This window comes from Balaenoptera musculus, chromosome X, assembly GCF_009873245.2.
Source record: "Balaenoptera musculus isolate JJ_BM4_2016_0621 chromosome X, mBalMus1.pri.v3, whole genome shotgun sequence".
NCBI lineage: Eukaryota > Metazoa > Chordata > Mammalia > Artiodactyla > Balaenopteridae > Balaenoptera > Balaenoptera musculus.
The window spans coordinates 100,539,152-100,561,189 of NC_045806.1; the positions used below are offsets into that span (position 1 = coordinate 100,539,152).

Here is a 22,038-nt window from a genome sequence, read left to right on the forward strand (position 1 = left end):
TGCTGAGTTTGTTGAATGAATGTAGAATTCCTGATTGACTTATTTTCTTCAGCACTTTGAAGATATTATTTTATCACCTTATTCTATCATCTCTGGTATCTTTTTTTTTTGAGAAGTCTGTAGTTATTCTTTTGTTACTTTTTGGGTACTCTACCTCTCTTATCTTTTAAGATTTTCTCTGTTTTTGATGCTCTGCAATTTTACTACAACATGTCAGATGTGGATTTGTTATTATTTATCTTGCTAAGTACTTAAGGTTGCTCCTTTAGCTTGAAGATTTACTTTATTTCTAAAAATTTCTCAATTGTTATCTCTTCAAATATTGTCTGTTTCCCATTCTCTCCTTCTTGACTCCCTATTAGATGTGTGTTAGAATGTCTCATTCCCCCTACCACGTAACCAGGTTTTCCTTTTTTTTTCATTGGTTTACTGTGTTGGGTTCCAGGTCATTTCTTCAGATATGTATTCCAATTCAGTGATTCTTTCCTTGACTGTGTCTAGTCCATAATTTTTAAACTTTGTTCAAAATTTAATGATATTTTTTTAGTTGTTACAACCAGGAGAGTGCTACTGGCATCTAGTGGGTAGAAGACAGATATGCTGATAAAATTTCTATTTGTATATTTTTCAAACCCATGTTTTTTAATGCTTTAACATGTTTGTTTTTGTATCCAAATTTCCTCTTCTCATAAGGATACTGCTCAATGGTAAGTAGACTTATCATGGTGATCATTTTGAAATGTATATAAATATTGAATCACTATGTTGTATACCAGCGACTAACATAGTGTTGTAGGTCAATTATACTTCAAAAACAAACAAATTCATAGAAAAAGAGATCAGATTTGTGGTTACCAGAGTTGGGGGGGGGAGTTGGATGAAAGTAGTCTAAAGCTACTGGAAAAAACACATACAATGTAAGAACTGTGAGTTGAGTCTATTCCGTGTCTTACTGAGGACTGTAGCCCAGGAGACAGCCCCTCAGATAGCTCTGAGAAACAGTTCCGAAGAGGTAGGGGAAGAGCCAGTATATATAGTGCAGTCAAGATCTCGGTAAAGGTTTACTGCTCATGAGGATCAAATATCTCAGTCAATGATTTTAGTACTTTTCTAAGTATGGGAAGGTGCGAGCATATGGTGTCATTGAAATTTTTCCTTACATATGCATTTTAACTATCCAGGGGCCCATATATCCAAAACACACAATGCTTCATCCTGAATTCCTTTCAGGGTGTCCTTGTAGGTCAGTGACTGCAGTGGCCAATGACTTGATCCTTGTAGAACTGGAACGGCAGGCCACATTCTCTGTTTACAGTATAAACTTCCAGTTATAAGATAAATAAGTACTAGGGATGTAATGTACAACATGATAAATATAATTAGCACTGCTGTGTGTTATATATGAAAGTTGTTAAGAGAGTAAATCCTAAGAGTTCTCATCACAAGGAAAAAATTTTTTTCTATTTCTTTAAATTTGTATCTATATGAAATGATGGATGTTCACTAAACTTATTGTGGTCATCATTTCATGATGTATGTAAGTCACATCATTATGCTGTATACCTTAAACTTACACAGTGCTGTATATCATTTATATCTCAATAATACTGGAAGAAAAAAAATTAGGACACCACTCAGATTAGATTAGGGCCCACCCTAACAGTCTTGTTTTAACTTAGTCACCTTTTTTTTTTAAGTTTTAATGCTTTTTTGAATTTTATTTTATTTTATTTTTATACAGCAGGTTCTTATTAGTTATCTATTTTATACATATTAGTGTATATATGTCAATCCCAGTCTCCCAATTCATCCCACTGAGTTTTAATTTTTAAATTTTTTTACAGTAGGTCTTTGTTGGTTATCTGTTTTATTTTTATTATTTTTTTATTTTTAAAAATAATTTATTAATTTATTATTTATTTTTGGTTGCATTGTGTCTTTGTTGCTGTGCACAGGCTTTCTCTAGTTGCGGCGAGCAGGGGCTACTCTTCGTTGTGGTGCACAGGCTTCTTACTGCAGTGGCTTCTCTTGTTGCAGAGCACGGACTCTAGGCGCGCGGGCTTCAGTAGCTGTGGCTCGTGGGCTCTAGAGCGCAGGCTCAGTACTTGTGGCGCACGGGCCTAGTTGCTCCGCGACATGTGGGATCTTCCTGGACCAGGGCTCGAACCCATGTCTCCTGTATTGGCAGGCGGATTCTTTTTTTTTTTTTTTTTTTTTAAGGCATTGTTTACTTTGTTTATTTATTTATTTTTGGCTGTGTTGGGTCTTCGTTTCTCTGCGAGGGCTTTCTCTAGTTGTGGCAAGCGGGGGCCACTCTTCATCGCGGTGCACGGGCCTCTCACCATCGCGGCCCCTCCCGTTGCGGGGCACAGGCTCCAGGCGCGCAGGCTCAGTAATTGTGGCTCACGGGCCCAGCTGCTCCGTGGCATGTGGGATCTTCCCAGACCAGGGCTCGAACCCGTGTGCCCTGCATTGGCAGGCAGATTCTCAACCACTGCGCCACCAGGGAAGCCCGGCAGGCGGATTCTTAACCACTGCACCACCAGGGAAGCCCTCCATGGTTATCTATTTTAAATATAGCAGTGTGCATAGGTCAATCCCAAACTCCCAATCAATTAAAAAAAAAATTTTATTGGCATATAGTTGACTTACAATGTTGTGTTTGTTTCTGCTGTACAGCAAAGTGAATCAGTTATACGTATACATATATCCATTCTTTTTTAGATTCTTTTCCCATATAGGTCATTACAGAGTATTTTTTAAATATTTATTTATTTATTTATTTGGCTGTGCCGGGTCTTAGTTGTGGCATGCGGGATCTAGTTCCCTGACCGAGAATCGAACCCCGGCCCCCTGCGTTGGGAGCATGGAGTCTTAACCACTGGACCACCAGGGAAGTCCTGGTCATTATGGAGTATTGAGTAGAGTTTCCTGTGCTATACAGTAGGTCCTTATTAGTTATCTATTTTATATATAGTAGTGTGTAAACCTCCCAATTTATCCCTCCCCCTTAGTCACCTCTTTAAAGGCCCTATCTCCCAATATAGTCATATTCTGAGGTACTGGCGGTTTCAACATATGACTTTTGGGAGGGAAACAATTCTGCCTATATAACAGGTCTCCACAGTAAATTTGAATTGGCAGAAGAAAGAATTAATAAACTTGAAGATATATCCATAGAGATTATGCAATCCAAAGAATAGAGAGAAAAAAGAATGAAGAAAAATGAAGAGCCTCAGAGAAATATGGAACACCATTATGCACACCAACATATACATAGCAGAAGTACCAGAAAGAGAGGAGTGGGAGAAAGGAGGGAAAAAAAGATATTTGAAGAAATAATGGCTAAAAACTTTCCTAAATTTATTGAAAAACAATCTACCCATCTAGGAAGCTCAATGGACTCCAAGTAAAACAAATGCAAAAAGATCCATAAACAGACACATCATAATAAAAATGCTGAAATATAAAGACAAGGAACAAATCTCGAAAGCAGCAAAAGAAAAATGACTCATCATTTACAAGGGAATCCCAATAGGATTAAAAGCTGACTTTTTATTAGAAACAATGGAGGCCAGAAGAAAGTGGGACAATATATTCAAAGTGCTCAAAGAAAAAAAAAAGACAGTCAGCTAAGAATCCTGTATTGAGCAAAGCTATCTTTCAAAAATGAAGGTGAAATAAAGACATTCCCAGGTATATAAAAACTGAGAGACTTCATTGCTAGTAGACCTACCTTACAAGAAATAGGAAGTTTTTTAGGCTGATATCAAGTGACCCCAGATATTAGTTCAAATCCATACAAAAAACCCCAAAGAACAAAGGTAAAGGTAATTGTTGGAGGAGGTCATCAAGGTGTGATCGTTGGTTGACCCAAAAGCTGGACCCAGGCAATTAGAGGCTCCTTATCCCCCCACTACCCGAGTCAGTGGAATATGTATTCTACCCACCATTCCCACACTAGGTGCCATTTCAAGAATGTAGCCTTGAGAGAGTAATGCTGAATTGTTGAGACCACCTGGACTGAATATGTGACTGAACTCTGTTAAGGCCTCTATGTAAACTTTTAAGATTCTAGTGGGTGGATGCAGAGATTTACTTAGCTTGCAACCACCCAAGACAAGCCTCCTATGTAAGTTCCCTTGCTTATTAAAACTGCCACCTACAAATCTGGAGTGGTCTGCCTCTTTCATTGGTATCTCCTTACCCTCCGTGTAAGGGGGCGAATTTCAGATTTCACCTGGGGAACTCCTGAGGTTACAAACCAACAGTAGTTGTATAATTATTAAAGACAGTATAAATGCATATTTCTTCTCCTTTCTTCTCTTAACCAGTTTATATATTAACTGTAGAAAATGATATGTCTATAGTGTATTGTTGGGCCTATAACATATAGAAATGTAATATATTTTCCAATAATAGCACAAAGGAGGTGGGTGGAACAAAGATGTATTGGGCTAAGGAAATGATTCCAGATGGTAACTCAGATCTACCAGAACAAATAAAGAGAATCAAAAATGATAAAAAGGGGCTTCCCTGGTGGCGCAGTGGTTGAGAATCTGCCTGCCAATGCAGGGGACATGGGTTCGAGCCCTGGTCTGGGAAGATCCCACATGCCGCGGAGCTACTAGGCCCGTGAGCCACAACTACTGAGCCTGCGCGTCTGGAGCCTGTGCTCCGCAACAAGGGAGGCCACGATAGTGAGAGGCCCGCGCACCGCGATGAAGAATGGCCCCCACTTGCCGCAACTAGAGGAAGCCCTCGCACAGAAACGAAGACCCAACACAGCCAAAAATAAAATAAATAAGTAAATAAATAAATTTAAAAAAAAATGATAAAAAGGTTAATATAACAGAAGGTATAAATATATACTTGTTCTCCTTTCTTTTCTTAGCTCCTGTAAAAGTCATAAAATTATATAAAGTAATATAATAATGTATTATTAGTTTTACATTTATAGATGTAATATGTGTAACAGTAATATCACAAAAAGGGGTAAAAGGGAATAGAAGTATATAGGAATGTTTTATATCTCACTGGAAATAAATTAGTATAAATCTGAAGCTGAATTTTTTTTTATAAAGGATATATTTCTTTTTTAAAAGTTAATTAATTAATTAATTAATTTTATTTTTGGCTGCATTGGGTCTTCGTTGCTGTGCACGGGCTTTCTCTAGTTGTGGTGAGCAGGGGCTACTCTTTGTTGTGGTGAGCGGGCTTCTCATTGCAGTGGCTTCTCTTGTTGCGGAGCATGGGCTTTAGGCGCACGGGTGTCAGTAGTTGTGGCACGCAGGCTCAGTAGTTGTGGCATGCACTCTAGAGCCTGTGCTCCACAACAAGAGGAGCCACCGCAATGAGAAGCCGAAGCACGGCAGTGAAGTAGCTCACGCTTGCCGCAACTAGAGAAAGCCCGTGCACAGCAATGAAGACCCAGCACAGCCAAAAAAAAAGAGACATGAATGGTAAACCCTAGAGCTGCCATTAGGGAAATAATTCCAAAAATGTGAAAAAATCATTAAAGAAGTTAAAATGCTATATTAGAAAAATATTCACTTAATGCAAAAGAAAGCAGTAAAGTTGGAATAGAGGAACATAAATGAAACAAAGCAAAATACAAACATACATTCAACTCTATCAACAGTAACAGCAAATGTGAATGGATTAAACAACGCAAAAGATAAAGTTTGTCACACTGGGTAAAAAAAACAAGATCCAACTGTTACTGTCTACAGGAGACATGTTTTTTGGGGAGGGGGGTGTGCCATCTTAGCTCCCCGACCAGGGATTGAACCTGTGCCCCTTGCAGTGGAAGCAAGGAGTCCTAACCACTGGACCGCCAGGGAATTCCCGGGAGACACGCTTTAGAGTCAAAGATATAAATAGGCTGAAAAAGATATATCATGTAAACAGCAACCACGAGAGAGCTGAAATGGCTATACTAATATCAGATATAATAGACTTTAAAACAAAAAAAATGTTACTACAGATAAAGAGGGACATTCTATAATGATAAAGGGGTCAATCCATCGAGAAGATATAACAATTATAAAATATATGCACTTAGTAAAGGAGCACCAATATACATGAAGGAAAAACTGACAGGAATGTAGGGAGAGATGGACAATTAAATAATTTTTGAGACTTCAATACCCCATTTCAATAATGGATAGAATAAGTAGGCAGAAGATCAACACAGAAATAGAAAAATCTAACAACACTATAAACCAAATAGATCTAAGAGACACATCCCACTCTTAGAACCCTCCACCCAACAAGAGAATGTACATTCTTCTCAAGTGTACATGGAACATTCTCTAGAATGGACCAAATGATAGGCCATAAAACAAACCTCAATAAATTTAAAAGGACAGAAAGAATACAAAGTATGTTCTCTAGCTACAGTGGAATGAAATTAGAAGTCAATAACAGAAGAAAAACTGGAAAATTTATAAATATGTGGAAATTAAAAAACATACTCTAAAACAATCAATGAATCAAAGAAGACAAATGGAAGATTAGAAAATACTTTGAGATGAATGAAATGAAGACACAACATACCAAAACTTATGAGATGCAGCAAAAGTAGCGCTTAGTAGGAAATTTATAGCTTTAAATCTGTACATTAAAAAAAGAAAAATCTCAAATTAATCACCTAACTTTCTACTTTAACACACTGGAAAAGTGTCTTTTCCAACTAAACCTAAAGCAAGCAGAAGGAAGGGAATAATAAAGATTAGAGGGGAAATTAATGAAAGAGAGAACAGAAAAACAATAGAGAAAAATCAATGAAACCAGAGCTGGTTCTTTGAAAAGATCAATAAAATTGGTAAACTTTTAGCTAGATTGACTAAATAAATAAATAGCAAAAGAGAGAGGACTCAAATTACTAGAATCAGAAATGAATAGGGAAGTACCTGGCTGTCCAGTGGTTAGAACTCGGCACTTTCACTGCAGGGCCTGGGTTCAGTCCCTGATCGGGGAACTAAGATCCCACAAGCTATGTGGCGCGGCCAAAAAAAGAAAAGAGGGGACATTACTGATGATCTTATAAAGATAAAAAGGATTATAAATGAATACCATAAATAACTGTAAAAGAAATTAAAGATTAAAATGAATGGAAAAACATCCTGTGTTCACTGATTAGAAGATTAACATTAATTTTTTAAATTACTTTATTTATTTTGGCCACGTCACCATGAGGCTTGCAGGGTATTAATTCCCTGACCAGGGATTGAACCCAGACCCTCAGCAGTGAAAGTGTGGAGTCTTAACCACCGGACTGCCAGGGAATTCACGATATTAATTAATATTATTTAGATGGCAGTGCTCCCTAAGTTGACCTACAGATTCAATGCAATCTCTATCAAAATTCCAGCTGATTTATTTGTAGAAATTGACAAGCTGACTCAAACATTCATAAGGAATTCATAAGAAATTGCAGGAGATCCAGAATATCCAAAACAATAGGAGGGCTCACACTTCCTGTTTTCAAAACTTTCTACAAAACAACAGTAATCAAGACGTTGTGGTACTGGCATAAAAATAGATATATAGATAAATGGAATGGAATTGAGAGTCCAGAAACAAGCCCATCTGTCTATGGTCAACTGATATTTTTACAAGACTGACAAGAACATTCAATGGTCTTTACAACAAATGGTGCTACGTCACTGGATAGCCACAGGCCAAAGAATGAAACCAAACCCTTATCTCATGCCATACACAAAAATGAACTCAAATTGGATCAAAAACCTAAATGTAAGAGCTAAAACTATAAAACTCTTGGAAACATAGGGGTAAATCTCTATGACTTCAGATTTATTTATCAGATTTATGTATTCTCAGATGTGATGCCAAAAGCATGAATAACAAAAGAAAAATGGTTAAATTGCACTTCATCAAAATTAAAACCTTCTGTGCTTCAAAGAATACCAACAAGAAAGTAAAAAGACAACCCACAGATTGGGAGAAAATATTTGCAAATTATATATCTGATATGGGCCTGGTATCCAGAATACATAAAGAACTCTTACAACTGAACAACCCAAAGTCAAAAAACCCAATTAAAAAATGGGTAAAGGACTTGAATAGACATTTCTCCAAAGATGACATACAGATGGCTAACAAGCACATGTAAAGATGGTCGTCATTAGTCATTAGGGAAGTACAAATCCAAGCCATGATGAGATACCACTTCACAGCTACTAGGATTGCTATTAAAAAAAAAGGGAAATAAGTGCTGGTGATGTGGAGAAATTGGAGCCCTCTTACATTGCTGGCAGGAATATAAAATGGCACAGCTGCTGTGGAAAACAGTTTGCCAGTTCTTCAAAAAGTTAAAGATAGCATTACCAGGGACTTCCCTGGTGGCACAGTGGTTAAGAATCCGCCTGCCAATGCAGGGGACACGGGTTCGATCCCTGGTCCGGGAGGATCCCACATACTGCAGAGCAACTAAGCCTGTGCGCCACAACTACTAAACCTGTGCTCTAGAGCCCGTGAGCCACAACTACTGAGCCCGCGCGCCTAGAGCCCGTGCTCCGCGACAAGAGAAGCCACCGCAATGAAAAGCCTGTGCACCACAATGAAGAGTAGCCCTTGCTCACCACAAGTAGAGAAAGCCCACGCGCAGCAACGAGGAACCAACGCGGCCAAAAATAAAAAAATAAAAAAAAAAAAGATAGCATTACCATATGACCCAGCAATTCTACTCCTAGGTGAATACTCAAAAGAATTGAAAAACAGGTACTCAGAGATATGTACACATTTTCAGAGCAGCCCTATTCACAATTGCCAAAAGGTGGAAAATAAAAAATGTCCATCAACAGATGAATGGATAATAAATTGTGGTATATACATACAATGGAATATTATTCAGCCTCAAAAAGGAAGTTCTGATACATACTACAATGTGAGTGAACCTTGAAAACATTATGTTAAGTGAAAGCCAGACACAAAAGACTACATATTATATGATTCTATTTATATGAAGTATCTAGAATAGCTAAATCCACAGAAACGGAATGCATATTGGTGGTTGCCAGGAGATGCTGGGAGGAGAGAATAAGGAGCATTTGCTTAATGGGTATGAGGTTTTCTTCTGGAGTGATGAAAATGTTTTGGAATTATATAGAGGTAATGTCACCAAACTGTTCCTTTTAAACCGGTTAATTTCTTGTTATGTGAATTTCACTTGTTAAAAAAAAATGTTTTAAAAAAGGTTAAACAGTTACCATATGACTTAGAATTTCCACTTCTAGGTATCTCCCCAAGAGAAATGAAGATGCACATACACACAAAAATGTGTGTACATGAATGTATCATTATTCATAATAGCCAAAATGTGGAAACAACCCAAAGTCCACCAACTGATGAATGGATAAACAAAATATAGTATAACCATAAAATGGAATATTATTCAGCCCCCTTAAGGAATGCATTGATATACTCTACAACATGGATGAAAGTTGAGAGCATGCTCAGTGAAAGCAGGCAGTCACAAAAGGCCACATATTATATGATTCCATTGATATGAAATGTCCAGAAGAGGCAAATATGTAGAGACAGGAGATTACTGGTTGCCTGGGGGGATGGAGAGTGACTGCTAATGGGTATGCTTTTCTTTCTATTTTTTTTTTATTAGCAAATTTTTAAAAATTTTAAAAAATTTTAAAAAATTTTATTGGAGTATAGTTGATTTACAATGTTGTGTTAGTTTCAGGTGTAGGGTATTGCTTTTCTTTTTGAAGTACTGAAAATTTTCTGAAATTAGATAGTGGTGATGGTTGCACAACCTTGTGAATATACTAAAAGCCACTCAAGTGCATATTTTAAAATGGTGAATTATATGATATGTGAATTATATCTCAATAAAGCTGTTACAAAGAAGAGTACATGGGAGAGAAACAAAAGACATTAAGTATACATTATTCTTGGTTGGGCGAGAGGGAAGGAGAGATAAATAGCCAAAGAGGAAGATCAATGGAAAAAAAGCAAGGGAGTGATTACCATAAAAATCAGCATAGTGGTTACCTGTGTGTGTGATCTGGAGAATCTGGATAATGTGATGGGCTTCTTGAGTGTTGTCAGTTTTGTATTTCTTGACCTGGGTGGTGGTTATGCAAGGGGTTCCTATGTAACTACTTGTTATGCTGCAAAGTTGTGTTTTATGCACTTTTCTCTATGTGCCTCTCTCCATCTCACTAAGTGGTACCACTTTCCACCTGGTTGCTCAGGTCAAAAATCTTGGAGTCACCTTGACTCTTCTATCTTACACCTCATATCTAACCTGCCAAGACAACTTGTCAGTTTTACCTTCAAACTACATTCAGAATCTGACCCCTTCTCACCACCACCTGGTTTGAGGCACTTACCATCTCTCACCTGGACAGCCTTTTTTTTTTTTTCTGGCTGCGTTGGGTCTTCATTGCTCTGTGCTGGCTTTCTCCAGTTGTGGCGAGCAGGGGCTACTCTTCGTTGCAGTGCGCAGGCTTCTCATTGCAGTGGCTTCTCTTGTTGTGGAGCACAGGCTCTAGGCACACGGGCTTCAGTAGTTGCAGCATGCTGGCTCAGTAGTTGTGGCTCGTGGGCTCTAGCGCGCAGGCTCAGTAGTTGTGGCGCATGGGCTTAGTTGCTCCATGGCATGTGGGATCTTCCCGGACCCAGGCTCGAACCCACGTCCCCTGCATTGGCAGGCAGATTCTTATCCACTGCGCCACCAGTGAAGTCCCAACAGCAGTAGCCTTCTAACTGATCTCTCTGCTTCATCCCTTGACCCTCCTGCTCTGGTTTATTTTCTACATAGCAACCAGTTTTTTTTTTTTCTCCTTTGATTTGAAGGTGTTTCTTAATGAGATATAATCACATACAATGAAACGCACATACATGTACAGTCCAGTGAGTTTGGATAAATGTAGACACCTGTGTAACAAACATCCCAGTTAAGATATAAAACATTTCCATTATCCCCCATAAGTTCCAGAAGGATCCTTTTTTTTTAAAAAAATTATTTATTTATTTATTTATTTATTTATGGCTGTGTTGGGTCTTCGTTTCTGTGCGAGGGCTTTCTCTAGTTGTGGCAAGTGGGGGCCACTCTTCATCACGGTGCGCGGGTCTTTCACTATCATGGCCTCTCTTGTTGCAGAGCACAGGCTCCAGACGCGCAGGCTCAGCAATTGTGGCTCACGGGCCTAGTTGCTCCGCGGCACGCGGGATCCTCCCAGACCAGGGCTTGAACCCGGGTCCCCTGCATTGGCAGGCAGATTCTCAACCACTGAGCCACCAGGGAAGCCCCAGAAGGATCCTTTTTAAAGCCAGTGTTAGATCATGTTAGTCCTCTGCTCAGAACCTCCCAGTGACTCTCCATGTCACTGAGAATAAAAACTCAAGTTCTTACAATGGCTCATAAGGCTGTACACAGTCTGCCCTCGCCCCCCCCATTACTTTTCTTATCTAATCTTAGAGTTCTTTCCTCTTCCTTCAGTCCACTCTGTACGGGCTCCCAAAACAGATAATTACATTTCTTCCTCACTGTTCCTAGGACACGTCAGGCACTTTCCTGCCTCAGGGCCTTTGCACTTGGTGTTCTGTCTGGAATGCTCTTCTCCCAGATATCTGCTTCATTTAGGTCTCTGCTCAAATGTCACCTTATCAGAAGAGGCCCTCCCTGACCACCCTATATAAAATAACATGCCCCCCGACCCCGCACTTTCAGCCCCTTACCTTGTTTCATTGTTCTTCATAGCACATAGCTCAATCTATTATATATATATTATGCATGTATAATTCTGTTACTCTCTCTCATGTAAGTTCTAGAGTGCAGGGACTTGAATGCTTTTGCTTTGGCTGTATCTCCAGTGCTTAAATCAATGCCTGGCATAGAGTGAGTGCTCAAAAACTATTTATTAAATGAATGTCCACAGCCTCCGGTCTAGTCCAGTCTGCCATCATATCGCCTGGACTAGTGCACGAGCCTCCTAACTGATCTCCCTGTCTTGTGTCCGGTCTCCACGATCCATTTCCCACACTGCAGAATTATCTTTTTAAAATTCAGATCTGATCATCTTACTTTCTTTCTTAAAACCCTTTGATGGCATCCCTTTGCCCTTCTGATAAAGTCCAGAGTCCTTAACATGACTTGCAAGGTGGCTGACTTGGCCCTGACTACCATCCGTCTTTTTCCTCCAGCATCCTGGTCTGCTTGGAGTTCTTAGCTGAAGCCAGTCTCTCACTTCAGGTCCTTGGTATATACTAACCCTCTGACTGTGATACTCTTCCTACCACCCCCCTTTCAGGTCTCAATTTGAGGGTCATCTCCTAGGGGAGCCTCCTCTGAGCTCTCAGACTAGGTTAGCGCCTTCAGAGTTCAGCTGCAACTCATCTCTGCTGGCACGCTTTCTTTTCCTCCTCATATTTTTTGTTTTTTTGTTTTTTGCCACGCCACAAGGCTTGCGCGGGATCCCAGTTCCCCAACTAGGGACTGAACTCGGGCCACGGCAGTGGAAGCCCGGAGTCTTAACCACTAGGCCACTAGGGAACTCCCTCCATATTTAATTTTTTTTTTAATTTGTAGGAATAACTATTTAGTTTTCACCTATGAAATGAAGTTGCACCATTTAATTAAAGGTAATAAAAAATATTTCTTTTAAAAAATTTAATCATAAACTTTGTAAACATGAAAAATACCTTGAGTACACCACTGATTTTTGCTACTCATTGTCCTGTTTCTTTCCATGACACTTTTTAGAACACTGTCTTGCTTTGCGTTCCACCTCAGTGTAAGCTTCTCTTTCTCCATCTGCCTCTACAACATCCTCTTTCCTGTTCTGCTGGTTTTTTGTCTCATCTCTTAAATGCTGTTTTCTGTGTGATGCTTTCTTTAGCCATTTTCCCACTAGGCTTCTCATGTATCCCCACTGTACTTAATACATTCTGTTAAAGAATGTTATCACATTATATCAAGTGAGTTTGATTCTGAACTCCCCCAAAGGCTGGGATTGGCTTAATCCTGAGAGATCAACCCAGTGCACTTTTGTTCTTGTACTCTTCACACCTGCACTGTTTGATGTCCAGCTCCATGAGGTAAGGGGCTATGTCTACCTTGTTTGCTAATATCCCTATGCCAGGCATGGTGCCTGACAGAGTACTTGCTCAAAGAATATCTTTAAATGGACTAACGAATATGAATATAAAAACTCTAACCCACAATTTATTCTTACATCTGTTTCCTGGGATCAGCCCAAATTCTAGTCAGATCAATAAAAATTTACAGGTCATTTGCCCTAACTGGCCTCCCTGCCTTCCATATCCCTGCCATCTATCCGATAGCCTGCAACCACAGTAACATTAAAAAAAAAAAGTCTGATTGTGTTCCCCTCCCCAAGTCTCTATCTCCTCATTACCAACAGAATATAGTCAAAGCTCCTCGGCTTGGGTTCAAGGCTTTGGCCCTGATCTCCTTTTTCAAACCTCTCTGGGTTTATTTATTAAGTGCTTATTATATGCCAAGCACTGGCCTAGTCACTGAGGAGTTCACAAACTAGTTGGGAAGACAGGTACATAGATTAACTTTAATAGGGCGTGATCAGCTCTATTACAGGGTCTGTGAGAACACAGTTTCAGACAATGGATTATAAAATGTTAGATTTTTGCCGTCTGCAGGTTCACAAGTTCAGTCTAGAACTGCATGTCCAATACGGTGGCTACCAGCCACATTTCAAGTGCTGAACAGCCACACGAAGCTAGTGTAGTGGCTATCATACTGGACCGCGGAGCATAGGCCATTTCAGTCATCCCTGGAAGGGATGCATTACCTATAGGTGCTTTAAGGAGAGCAAGGAGCATTTCCCATACGCACAGGCTGTGGGGCTACCAGTCCCCCAACCCAATTCTCCCACTCCCACTGCTCCCCTCAACCCCCAACAGACACACCTTGGCTGGGGTGTATATTGAAGTAGTATGGGCTCTCAAAACAGATCATGTATGAAAGTACTTTTGTAAATTATTACGTGATGCAAAAATGTGATATAATAAATAGGTTCAGTTCTTGTTTTCATCACAGCTTTGGTCACTTCAAGCAAATTCTAGCTCTTTTCTCGAACTTCTCCCATCCCCCAAATTTTTGCTAAAGGGTTTTGAAAAGTATCTGTTACACACAGGCAGCATTTATACCAGGTAAAAATCCAGGTTATACCTACCTTGATGCTTTTACAAGTCATCCATCCAGGATCCTACTTCACCACCCGCCTTTTCCTCTCACTTTCCCTAGAAAGGAAGAACACGAATTAAGACTTCCAAAACAACAAAACATTTATTTTGAGATTTGAGAATAATGGGAAAATTAAGTAATGGGAATTGGACCCTCATCGGGGTCTTCTGGGAAATCGGAAGCACCACCCTCTTCTGCAGCTCTATGCTTCTCCAGTTTAGCAATCAATTCTTTCGCTGGATTGAAGACGCCATTGGTCTGCTGGTCACAGACATAGCAGCGCGGGGTGGTGCGGAAATGCTGCAGCGCACAGCTCTCGCAGAAATAATGCCTGCACTTGGTGACAACTGGGTTTTGGAAGGTCTGGCGACAGATGAAACACTTGAATGGTATTTCCTCCTCATCGCTTCCCACTTCATAGTTTTCGTCCTCATAGACACCATAGCGACCCTCATCAAGCTCACGTTCGATCTGCCACCCATGCTTGTAATCTGAACGGTCATGGAGGAATTTGCAGCTGTCTCCGAAGCCGCAAAAACCAGTCTCCTTGTAGTCCTTACAAATGTCGGGCTGGTAATCCCAGCGCACGGTGGCACGCAGATGCTCGGGAGCTCGGATGGGGCCCTTCCTCACCATCCCGGAGGAAGCATTGCCCATAGACGTATCCTTAGGCTTCATGTATTTCTGATAATTATTGATTCCCCGATAGATCTTGTCATCTTCCTTGCCCCTCAGCTCCTCCTGGATCTTCTGGCTGCGCTCAAAGATAGCTTGCGCGTCACGTTCCTTCTCTGTGTCTAGTTCGTAGACAGCAGTCGCCCCCATATCCTCTGGCCCCACGGGTTTCGCCGAGCGAGTGGACTTATAGACCACGCCGAGGCTCTCGGGCTCGTTCTCCCCCTCTCCCTCCTCGCTACTCAGGTCGCCGTAAGCCGCCTTCTGTTTACCACTGCCACGGGTTTTCTGTATCATCGGATTGTGGGTCGCCCGCTTCTTTTCCGGGCGGACCACAGTGCTGCCTTCGTCACTGCTGCTGCTGCTGTCTCCGGACTCTTGGTCGCAGACTGGGCGCTTTCTGCGGCCTGCAGCCCCTTTTCGCACAGGCTTTTTGAAAAGAAAGGTGCACACCTGGTCTGTCGTCTTTCCTGGAGAAAGTTGCTCTGCCATTTTAAGAGTTTCGAGCTCCGAAATGGCTGTGGCCTGCTGGGTGGCGCGGAGCTGCTTCACGTGACTGCACGTCTTACGCTCGACCGCGAGTCGGTACAAAATCGTCTGCGGAAAGACGACTGTGGGAGCGAGAGTGTGCGAGAGCGCGGGCGCGCGCCACTCTTGGGCCCTGCCGCGCCCCGTCGCTTCCTCAGGACGCGTACGTGACCCCGTCCCGCTCGTGCGCTGCCGCGGAAGTTACCGGAAAGGGATTGAAGCCGGGTCACCTTTAAGGAGCTTGGAAGGAAGTGTTTGGCCTTGGTAACGGTGTCGCGATGTGGTTCGAGATTCTCCCCGGGATCGCCGTCATGGCCGCGTGCTTATTCATCCCGGGAATGGCCACTGCACGCATCCACAGGTTCACTAACGGGGGCAAGGTAAGGCGGCTTCTCCGGCCCGGCGGCTGACTCCACCGGCTGGCGTTACGAAATGGGCGGTGGGGTCGGGAACCCGTTAGGACCCGGAGCCTCTCTCCGAGATGGGGAATACCGAGATCGGCCCTCCCTTTTTTTTTTTATTGCCTAAAAGCAGAGGCTTGCGGAACGAAGCCGACGGGAACCGTATTCTACTTTAGCAAGAAACAGCTGGTTGCTAGGTGAAGCGTGGGCAGGAGGGCGGAGCAGAGTTTTGGGGGCTGGAAAGGCAGGAGATTGAAAGAGGTAGGTCCAAACTGCTAGGCAGAGGAGAGAGGCGTCAATTAGTCTTGCCCCACTCCCTCTGACCTCTGGTCTCCTTTCTTGCTGGATTTTGATTTTAATTTCTCTCATCCATATCTTGGTCTTCTTGTTTTTCACTTTTTTCCTAGCCTTAGTTAGTTTGTTTTGTTTTTGGCCGCGCCGCGCAGCTTGCGGGATCTCAGTTCCCTGACCAGGGGTTGAAACTTGCTCGGGCAGTGAAAGCGCCCAGTCCTAACCATTGGACCTCCAGGAAATTCCCCTTAATTAGGTTTTTTTACTTTGACATTTTTTTATCCTCCCACTTTCTCTTGCAAGCCTTTAGGAACTTAGGTCATGCTCCTGTTTTTCACATTAGGATTGTGATTTTCCTCTCTAATTAGTCCTTCACATTATCTCTAAAGTACAGAGTATAAATGTATTTACTTTGTTTTGTGATTGTCTTTCACTTGTGATCTACCACTGTTGTTTCTTCTCATTAGGGTCCCCAAAGGGAACAAGTAGTCATGACTTTAAAAAAAAAAAAGAAAGGAGGAAAGAAAAAAATGATGCTGGTTAAAATAGAAAGTGTAAGAACTCATGGTTACCATCTTAATTCTAAAGTTTAGTGGTCCGATTTTATTTAGGATTCTGGTTTTATATTATTAATTTGGTTTTTATATCAGTGATTCCATTTTTCTGGAATATCACTTATTAATATCCTTCTATTGGGTCACTCATCTTTATAAACTACAATAACAATTTCTTTTAATTGTAGGAAAAAAGAGTTGCCTATTATTCATATCAGTGGAATTTGATGGAAAGAGATAGGCGCATCTCTGGAGTTAATCGTTACTATGCGTCAAAGGTAAGATGGCTCTGACACTAGCCCATCTGTCAGGGTTGAGGTGCATTCTGGTTAATGTTTTGCCAAAGGTCTTACAGCAGACTGGGAAAATGCAAACTAAAATAGCACTGTCTTTTACATATTTAATGATCCTTTGTATTTCTTATTATGTGGATCATCTGCCTATATCCTTTCTTGTTCTGTTATCTTTTTCTTTTTGATTTATAGGGCTTCTTATATATATATTACAGATATTAATCTTTTGTCTCTTTTATATGTGGCAAATATTTTTCCCAGTCTGCTGTCTTTTTTACTTTATGGTGGCTTTCATCAGATAGTTTTTAATCTTGATGTTCAGTTTATCATATTTTATTATTCTGGATTTTGGGTTTTATATCTTGTTTACAAATGACTTTTGTACCCAAGATTCTAAAAATATATTTCTACAGTTTCTCCAAATACCATTACAGTCTTTTTTCCTTTTTTACATTTAGTGCTCTGACCTGTCTACAGGTCATTTTGGGGTATAATGTGAAGCAAGGATTTAACTTTAGTTTTCTCCAAGAAACAGCCAGTTGTCACAGTTATCTACATATGGAAAAGTCCATTTTTTATTTGAAATACCACTCTAGTAAACTAAATTTCCATATACACATGGGTCTGTTTCATGAATGCACTCTTTTTTTTTTTTTTTTTAGTTTTATTTATTTATTTATTTATTTATTTTTGGCTGTGTTGGGTCTTCGTTTCTGTGCGAGGGCTTTCTCTAGTTGTGGCAAGCGGGGGCCACTCTTCATCGCGGTGCGCGGGCCTCTCACTATCGCGGCCTCTCCTGTTGCGGAGCGCAGGCTCAGTAGTTGTGGCTCACGGGCCTAGTTGCTCTGCGGCATGTGGGATCCTCCCAGACCAGGGCACGAATCCGTGTCCCCTGCATTAGCAGGCAGATTCTCAACCACTGCGCCACCAGGGAAGCCCGAATGCACTCTTTTATACTCCATTGGTTTGCCAGTTCCTGCACCAGTACATTAAAGAATTACTATAATTTTATATTTGATTGAATCATATGAAACTGCTGTTTTTGTGGGTCAAAAATGGCCAAGCAGTAGCATTTTCATATGGTTCAACTTAATAGTATGTTCTTATATATTGTAGGAGTTCATCCTCATTATTCTTGTAAAAATTTTTACTATTTTATACTTCCTCCTTGCTAATTCACCCTTCACAGCAAATCTAGGTAAATATTAATTCCATTTTATAGATGAGAAAACAGAAGGTCAGAGTGATTAAATTACAGTATAAGGACTCAACCTATGTGATCTGTCTCTCAGTATAGTGCTATTTGAGAATCTAATCTGATGAACATGATGATATATATCTACTCATCTAGAGTGGTATTTCTCAAAGTATGGTTCAAGAATAACCAAAAAAAGGGAGAGTGGGGGAGGAATTCCCTGGCGGTCCAGTGGTTAGGACTCCGAGCTTCCACTGCAAGGGGCAGGGACACGGGGCACGGGTTCGATCCCTGGTCAGGGAACTCAGATCCCGCAAGCCGCACAGCCAAAAAAATAAAAAAAGAAAAGAAAAAGTATGCCATCAGGATCACCTGGCATGTGAGATAAAATACAGATTCCTAGGACCCTGACTGGACCAAATGAATTAGGATTTTTACAAGGTGGCTCCTAGGACTATGCAATTTTAATTTCTCTCAAGGTGATTCTTCCTTCAATTGAAACAGAATACGTGGAATGTGTTATTTTAACACCTGGAAGAAATGTCATCACTGATTACTCTTTTCCTTTGTTGTTTCTGAAGTATTTGGTTGTGAACTGAGTAAGATAGAGTGGTCTTCTGAATAGTGTCATGCTTACAGGGCAACAGTTCTGGAGTTGGGGGTCCCTGAACTTGAATTCTGGCTCTACTGCTTCCTTACTGACTTAAACAAGGGACTTTAAACCTCTCTGAGCCTCCATTTTTTTCACCTGTAAAAAAGTAGAATGGGGCTAATAATATCTTCCTGATGTTGGCTGTTATTTTTTTTTTTAATTGTATTTATTTATTTTTGGCTGTGTTGGGTCTTCATTTCTGTGCGAGGGCTTTCTCCAGCTGTGGCAAGCGGGGGCCACTCTTCATCGCGGTGCGCGGGCCTCTCACCATCGCGGCCTCTCTTGTTCCAGAGCACAGGCTCCAGACGCGCAGGCTCAGCAGCCGTGGCTCACGGGCCTAGCTGCTCCGCGGCATGTGGGATCTTCCCAGACCAGGGCTCGAACCCGTGTCCCCTGCACTGGCAGGCAGACTCTCAACCACTGCGCCACCAGGGAAGCCCCTTGGCTGTTATTTTATAAAATGGATTTACCTTACTGTCCTCTGAGGGTGCTTTGTAGAAGGATCCAGGTGGTAAATAGTTGCTTTACTTTAGTTTTGATTGCAAGTGGAAGGGGGGGTTGTCTTTTCATATAAAGTGGTATGTTTGCTACTGTCAGAAAATGAAAATTAGGAGTCATTATAGGTTATAGGAATCATTGTAGGTTATAGTACATGTACATCTTTGACAGGAACAGAATTCTCACATTTTCCTTTTTAAACTGTTTTTCAGGGTTTGGAGAACATTGATTAAGGAAGCATTTTCCTGATTGATGAAAAATAACTCAGTTATGCTTGTCTACCCCTGCTAGAAGGTTATGCAGTGTATTGTGTAGCATGCAGTGTATTTTGTAGTGTGTAATAAAAATAAAACAAAAAAGTAAAATCAGAGGTTTTCTTTACTTTTTAAAATGGTACTACACAAGATCAAGCAGTCTACCCAATGTAGCTTTATCACTTTAAAAAAACTAAAGGCAACTGAGGCTTGTAAAATTATAGACGTAATGTACACCAAGCACCAATCACTGTGCCTGGTGCCTAATGTGTCACAAATGGTAGTTCCTGCTATTGTAATATTACTGAAAACCATTGTTTCTTCAGAGATTGCTAGGAGCATACAGAAAAAGTAGTACTTTGGTTTTTTTCTAGTTCCTTTTCTGGGTGAATCCTATGTGCTTAAAATTCCAGACCGCACCTTCAACTTTGATGCACTCTGTATCCAGCACATAGTATTCACTTCAGTGTTGATTTTTATTTTAGATTGCTGTGTAGAGCAGCAACAACAGTGATTATGTTTATTAAAATGAGTGTACCGACCATTTGAAATAAAGAATTGCATGTTCAGATGATATGAAGATCTGAAAAGGTGTAACTACTGTGAAGATGGTGATACTCCATGTGTACAGATCAACACCCCAGGTGACCACAGGACCTCTGGGTGAGAAAACTAAGTTACTTGTCATCCCCATCTTTTATCTAGTTTAACATTTGATCTGCTGGTGACCTTAAACACACCTGCACTGTATAGTTTCCGTTGACCTCATCTTACAGGACAGGGCTTACAGAGGAAGGAGGTGGCAGTCCCTCTTAGAGGAACACTGTATATTGTGCCACCCTGTGATCATGAAACTGTTTAAGGAAAGCTGTGGTCATGGTTAAAAGTTTAATACAACCTCTAGTCTTTATTTAGTGCTACACAGGGCTCATTTTGCTGACTGTTATGAGAAATATCTCTGGAAAGGAAGAGAGAGGGCAGGTAGTACAGATAGGAATACGGGAGACTTACTGACAACATTACTAAATTTGTCACTAAATCTATTGATTTTTAGGTCTGTTCTCTGTCCACTGTACCTCTAGGCGGGGCTCATCCACTAGAGGATTCATCCTTAGATGAATGTCAGGGCTGTATAGCGAGGGGCTACAAAGTGACAGAAAATCAGTTGGTCAGGTTTAGCATTAGCGTCAGAATTCTTCACTCCCTTTTTTGTGGCACTTGCTATGAAATTTAGCCTTATTTTTATACTCCACTGCCAGGGAGTAAACCAGATTAAAACGCACACTTTGAAGCTAGAAGACTATAGTGGTGCGTTGTAGCCTGCATTTCTCTTGATTTTTTGAAAGTGCAGTTAGCCAGAAGGGTTTTCTTACAGCAGCTCTGACAGATGTGGTCTGGCTACTGACCTCGGGTCCATTGGTCACCTGCTTTTAAGGCCAGTTGAAAGGATGCTTGGTAAACGATGCCATTCATTTGGTTTTATTATCTTTTTTATTTATCTTTATTGAAGTATAGTTGATGTACAATATTATATAAGTTTCAGGTATACAACAAAGTCACAATTTTTAAAGGTTACACTCCATTTATAGTTATTATAAAATATTGGCTATATTCCCTGTCCTGTACAATATATCCTTGTAGCTAATTTTATACATATGGTTTTATTCTTTAACTTTTAAAACAGATACTGTATTCACATAGCTCAAAAATCCAACAATATAAGGTATTCAGTGAAAAGACTTGTTCCAGTCCCCTGCCCAGCACCTGCCCCACTGTCACACTACCCCAGAGGGTCTCTATGCATGTAGAAATACAAACACGTGTTCTTCTGTCTTCTGTGATGGTAACATTTGATACACAGTTTACCTTTATGTCACTTGTTTGGAAGAATGGTTCTTGTTTGAAATTATATCTGCCAGGCTGCCATCATTCTTTCTAGGGTCAAATGAAATAGTCAGTAGGAAAAGAGTTTGAAAAAGTTTAGAGGAAGCCATACACATTCAGAAGGGGGTTGAAAGAGGATGGCCCTGCCCTTTGGGAAACACTTTTAAGTGAAATATTTATGAAAAAAAAAGACAACACTCTAGAATCAGCAATTCCAACTTATAAGGACCCTTAGACATCTAGTCCAAATTCTGATTCCTCAGATGAGGAAACAAAGGTTCAGCGATGGGAAGCCATCACCTGGCTAGCTAGTAGCAGACCTGGGACTAGAATCTTGGTGTCTAGACTCCCAACCTAGTGTACTTTTAACTGTTCTTTGTGGCTCACTTCAATAAACACTGCTGAGTGAATGCCACATGCCAGGTACTGTGCCCCAGCTTCGAATAAGACAGCCTCGCCCTTCTGGAGCTCAGTCCGGAGGACTGCAAGGCAATTACAGGATGGGGCGGTGAGTGCTATGACGGGTCTGCAGAAGGTGCTGTGGGAGCACACAGCTGGGATCTGACCCAACCTTCAGATGGGGGGGAAGGGAAAGGGCTTCAGG

The 22,038-nt window shown here is 40.9% G+C and overlaps 2 protein-coding genes across 2 annotated transcripts; one reads left to right on the forward strand and one right to left on the reverse strand.

Annotated features, from left to right (window-relative positions):
* Nucleotides 1-14,285: 14,285 nt before the first annotated feature.
* RNF113A (ring finger protein 113A) lies at nt 14,286-15,534 on the reverse strand. Its single transcript, XM_036839445.1, has one exon. The coding sequence runs from the start codon at nt 15,374-15,376 to the stop codon at nt 14,342-14,344; it is 1,035 nt and encodes a 344-aa protein (XP_036695340.1). The 5' UTR covers nt 15,377-15,534; the 3' UTR covers nt 14,286-14,341.
* An 88-nt stretch (nt 15,535-15,622) lies between these two features.
* Nucleotides 15,623-19,666, forward strand: NDUFA1 (NADH:ubiquinone oxidoreductase subunit A1). The gene is made up of 3 exons (XM_036839446.1): nt 15,623-15,792; nt 16,847-16,936; nt 19,509-19,666. Exons 1-3 carry the CDS (start codon nt 15,691-15,693, stop codon nt 19,527-19,529), a joined length of 213 nt encoding a protein of 70 aa, XP_036695341.1. The 5' UTR covers nt 15,623-15,690; the 3' UTR covers nt 19,530-19,666.
* The last annotated feature ends 2,372 nt before the right edge of the window (nt 19,667-22,038 follow it).

What these genes read in the sequence shown, in the direction of transcription:
- RNF113A (XM_036839445.1), bottom strand. Translation starts at nt 15,376, where the DNA reads ATGGCAGAGCAACTTTCTCCAGGAAAGACGACAGACCAGGTGTGCACC.
- NDUFA1 (XM_036839446.1), top strand. Translation starts at nt 15,691, where the DNA reads ATGTGGTTCGAGATTCTCCCCGGGATCGCCGTCATGGCCGCGTGCTTA. An exon ending in GGTTCACTAACGGGGGCAAG is followed by an intron (nt 15,793 to 16,846) that starts GTAAGGCGGCTT and finishes TTTTAATTGTAG; the next exon opens with GAAAAAAGAGTTGCCTATTA. An exon ending in ATCGTTACTATGCGTCAAAG is followed by an intron (nt 16,937 to 19,508) that starts GTAAGATGGCTC and finishes ACTGTTTTTCAG; the next exon opens with GGTTTGGAGAACATTGATTA.